The sequence below is a fragment of the Mizuhopecten yessoensis genome, unplaced genomic scaffold, assembly GCF_002113885.1.
Source record: "Mizuhopecten yessoensis strain PY_sf001 unplaced genomic scaffold, ASM211388v2 scaffold7283, whole genome shotgun sequence".
Lineage (NCBI taxonomy): Eukaryota > Metazoa > Mollusca > Bivalvia > Pectinida > Pectinidae > Mizuhopecten > Mizuhopecten yessoensis.
The window spans coordinates 1,872,802-1,877,665 of NW_018406970.1; the positions used below are offsets into that span (position 1 = coordinate 1,872,802).

The window sequence follows — 4,864 nt, forward strand, 5'->3', positions numbered from 1 at the left end:
AAAGAGACAAATGCAGTCATGATATTAGAATTGATCCTGGGGTCTGGCCACAACCGTAGGGACCTAGTTTCTGCGTCACAGCTTGGAAACAGTTGAGATCCCCACCCCATAACCATACATAAAATTGCTGGGCATGAAAAATTGAATACAGATATATATGCTACAAGGATTGGCCTTGGGGTCTGGCATATTCCCTTGGATCTCATTTGGAGAATATTCTGCCATGATTGCTTAGATATCAAGGTGAGCGATACAGGCCCTATGGGCCTCTTGTTTGAAATAGGGGAAAATATACGCTGTAGGTGCATGACCTGTCCAGCGAGGGCTGCAGGCCAGAGCCAGGGGGAGAGTACGAGAGGGGGGGGGGCATGGATTACATCTTAAAGTTTGTTTCTCGCTGTTTATTATAGATAATGAAATATCAGCAGTGACAATTAACATCAACACGAGAGAAAATAAAATAAATCACTCAGTTGTGGAGCTGATGATCAATAAAAAGAAAAATGAAACCAAGACAGATATTCATGAGGAAGTATTTTAGTTACAAGTAGGTGAATTTTTAACTGAAATAGGGGAAAATAATGCCAAATTGGAGAGGGGAACTGGCCCATATTCGGCCATAAAAAGACCTGTATATCAGTCTAGAGTTTGCAAGGTATAATGCATCCTCGTTACGCCAGGGGGTTTCCCTTACTATCGCTCTCTGCACCACTGGAATATGTCAGAGCAAAATTGAAGGCATGCAACTAGCTATTTGATTGGTCTCGGGTAAAAAAAAACTGAACAATCGCTAGGCTGATATATACCTGTCCTTTGAAGATAACAGTGGAGCAGTCTAGAAATGCATCAAAATTTCTTCGGTGACACAACCTGAATGTTTTGATTTTAATTTTGGAAAAATAATACAAGAACACCATTTCCACATGCTGCCAATTTCATCCCCTGCTGGCTCTTATTTATTGAGAGAGAGAAACGTATTTTTTGGCAAAATAGAATAAGGGTCATTTTTGGCATCTCCAGTTAAAATCTGCTTTAAATAGTAATAGTCGGAGGTGTCACTTATAGACAGTTATTGTTATTAATTGCACTGACAATGTTGTCAAATGTAAGAACTGGAAAGTCATAGGTGTCACTTTTACAATTTTTTGTGTCGATATTTGTCTTTTATTCATGGAAAGTAACAAAACATTAATTTCAAAGTTGTGTTTGTAGGAAAAAAGTCTCTGTGCACAACACATAACAAAAGTTTGAAATTATTGAAATTGAAGATGGAGTATTAACTTTGAAAGAGTTGGGAGTATTAGATACAACTTTTTGTGGCTTTGACAACAATACATTCCTTTATGAGTCAATATATTTGCTTCTGATGTTTTCTTTCATGCTTGTTGAGTTAACATGAAATTAGGCAAACTATCTCTGCAGTGATCATCATGAAAGTTTCCACTTGACAGTTTTATGCTGCAAATACTTTGTAATAAGTCCTGTGCTTCAAATTACAGATGAGCTGTACATTGTAATACTTGTTTTTGACAGTGCTGTGTTGGACAGAGCCCATGTGATCAATCCTGCCAGTATGAAGCAGGCCTTGATGGCGTCAGCAAGACGTCTCCCCGATGTTAATATGTTTGAGCAGGGTCACGGCAAGCTGGACCTTATCAAGGCCTACCAGACACTGCGTACCTACAAACCACAGGCCAGGTAGGTAGTAACATTGTACCCCGGAGACAGTAACATTGTAATTTGTTTATGTCTGGAGACAGTAACATTGTAATTTGTTTATGTCTGGAGACAGTAACATTGTAAGTTGTCTGTTCCTTGAATATGCTACTTTTCTTTCCTCTGGAGACAGTAATGTTGTTAGTTGTCTGTTCCCTAGAGACAGTAACGTTGTTAGTTGTCTGTTCCCTGGAGACAGTAACGTTGTTAGTTGTCTGTTCCCTAGAGACAGTAACATTGTTAGTTGTCTGTTCCCTGGAGACAGTAACATTGTTAGTTGTCTGTTCCCTAGAGACAGTAACGTTGTTAGTTGTCTGTTCCCTAGAGACAGTAACGTTGTTAGTTGTCTTTTCCCTGGAGACAGTAATATCAGAATTTGTTCCCTAGAGTCAGTAACATTATGTTTTATCTGATACCTGGAGAGAGTAACATTGTGTAAAATGTTCCCTTGAGACAGTTACTTTGTAATTTGTTCCCTGGATCCAGTAACATTATAACCTATTTCCCTGAAGATTGTACCTTGTCTGTCCACAGCTTGAGCCCCAGCTATATTGACCTGACGGAGTGCCCGTACATGTGGCCCTACTGTTCACAACCTCTCTACTACGGACAGATGCCTATCATCATTAATGTGAGTCTTTCTTACAGCTACATGTACAGATTGTTGGTTAAAACTTTGTTTTATTCAAATTTTGTTTGACAATACTTCAAAGTACATGTTTTGTAGAACAGAAAAGGAAACAAAAACAAGTGTCATGACACTTATGTAAATTTGTTACAGATTGTTTGCAAATACTATGTCTTAAAACATATTATTCCAAATTTCTCTTGTGAATTCTTGAATGTTATATTTGCAGTCGTGTCTCATTTGACAGTAGAACCATTTGACATGGACAGATAGGAGTCCATGATACGTGAGCAGCAATATAATTCTTGGTCGTGTTGAAAAAACCACTGTGTAAATGCACTAAATAATAACTCAAGCTTTAAGAAGTAGGCTGAATATTGAACACCCACCAGTGTTAAAAGAATCGTTATGATTATTTTACGAATACCGCTGTATTTTCAGGTCACTATTCTAAATGGAATGGGCGTCTCGGGAAAGATTGTTGACAAGGTGAGGCAGAAGTTTTTGAACATAATGGAATTGAAAATTCTATGTCTATAAACTTTAAAAGTTGTAAACAGAAGTATTTTCAGAATATATTCCCTGAACTTGATCTGTTTTCAAGTGCTGGACATTGTTATTGAAGAAACCAAACATTTTGACTGATCAATTTCATTTTACCACCGTTTCAGCCGACGTGGCACCCGTACCTACCTCACCACGGTAACTACCTGGAGGTGGCGCTGTCCTACTCATCCTCCCTGTGGCCGTGGTCTGGATACCTAGCCGTGTCCCTGTCTGTCGCCAAGGGTGGTAACGCCTGGGAGGGCATCGCTCAGGGCCACCTCTCCCTCATCATAGAGTCTCCTCCTGAGGTAAGTGTCCACAGACTGAGGGAATCGCTCAGGGCCACCTCTCCCTCATCATAGAGGCTCCTCCTGAGGTAAGTGTCCACAGGCGGAGGGCATCGCTCAGGGCCACCTCTCCCTCATCATAGAGCCTTCTCCTGAGGTAAGTGTCCACAGACTGAGGGCATAGCTCAGGGCCACCTCTCCCTCATCATAGAGTCTCCTCCTGAGGTAAGTGTCGTCAGACTGAGGGCATCGCTCAGGGCCACCTCTCCCTCATCATAGAGTCTCCTCCTGAGGAAAGTGTCCACAGACAGAGGGCATCGCTCAGGGCCACCTCTCCCTCATCATAGAGTCTCCTCCTGAGGTAAGTGTCCACAGACAGAGGGAGCGTTGTTCAAGGATACATCTTAGTTTCCATATTTCTAAACATTTTCTTCAGGTTGGTAAGTATGGATTATGAGAAGTTCTTTTTACACAACCAATACAATTTTCTATGTGACGTTTCGATGACTAATACAATATGTACACTGTCACCTTCATCAGACAAATGACCAGTGAATTGTCTGATGAAGGTGACAGTGTACATATCGTACTAGTCATCGAAACGCCACATAGAACATTTTATTGTTGTGTAAAAAGAACTTCTCATAATCTTAGTTTCAAATTCCACCAACCCAATAGTATTTAACATTATCAAATTTTGGTTTTTATAACCAATTGTCTACCTGAGGATTTCAATAGTCTCAGACTATTTGGCTACCCTTATTTCCTTCCCTGCATATACTTGATTCCAAATCTTTTGATTTAAAAAAGATCATTATTCAAGGGGGTTGGAGACATAAAGTCTCTTATAAGTTGAAAATACAATGCAATTCTGATGATTAGCGCCGTGAACAACTGCAGTATGCAGCGTCCCTGCTAATAGCTCATCAACGAAATCCAGGGGAGCGGGGACAATGGCCGAATCTAAATTATAGCTGTTCTGATGAATGCTCAGCATCGAGCCGAAACATGTCAATTGCATATGTGAATAAATCATCTATAATCTAGATTCTATCGTGTTGTCCCTACTCCCTTGGAATTCGTTAAAAAGTTTATGTTTATGGGAGAGGAAGCTAGATCTACACACTACCAGTAACCTATTCGATTCAGTGTGCATACATTCACTATCGATAGGCAAAATGTACCGGTTCAAGTGACATATGAAATGTAAAATTTCGCCTCGTCGTTGTACAGGTATAACAACAATACAAATCGCTCACTCAGTCATAACTTGGCAAAGAGACCAGTCCGTTTGAAACGTTGCAACACATTCAATACGTACATTGTTGGTGTATAAAGTAAAAAATTGATTTTATATTTAATTACTTTTTCTACTTGACTGTATGTAGTCTAGTATGTTGCAAACATTATGTTCTATAAATAATAATGATTGGCTTATTCTTTCTTGCCGTTGCTAGTATTCTGTAGTTTGATACAAAAATTCTGTGATAAAAGTTGTGACCAAATTTGGCTGTTTTTTTTTTTCAGGGTGAGGAAACAGAACCAAGAAGAACAACATTGAAATTGTCTCTCAAAGTGAAGGTCATCCCTACTCCTCCCAAAAGGTAGGTATTTCCTGTTTTTATACGCCCGTCGAAGATGGGGACGTATTATGTTATCACGTGAGCGGGCGGGCGGGCGGGCGGGC

The 4,864-nt window shown here is 40.0% G+C and overlaps 1 protein-coding gene across 1 annotated transcript in view; it reads left to right on the top strand.

Moving 5' to 3' along the window:
• LOC110453394 (membrane-bound transcription factor site-1 protease-like) overlaps nt 1–4,864 on the top strand; it is a 35,819-nt gene that overhangs the window by 13,735 nt on the left and 17,220 nt on the right. The window contains exons 15-19 of the mRNA XM_021502322.1: nt 1,534–1,698; nt 2,251–2,347; nt 2,786–2,833; nt 3,016–3,198; nt 4,705–4,781. Of these exons, the coding sequence (XP_021357997.1) occupies nt 1,534–1,698; nt 2,251–2,347; nt 2,786–2,833; nt 3,016–3,198; nt 4,705–4,781 (570 nt within the window). The remainder of the gene's footprint in view (nt 1–1,533; nt 1,699–2,250; nt 2,348–2,785; nt 2,834–3,015; nt 3,199–4,704; nt 4,782–4,864) is intronic.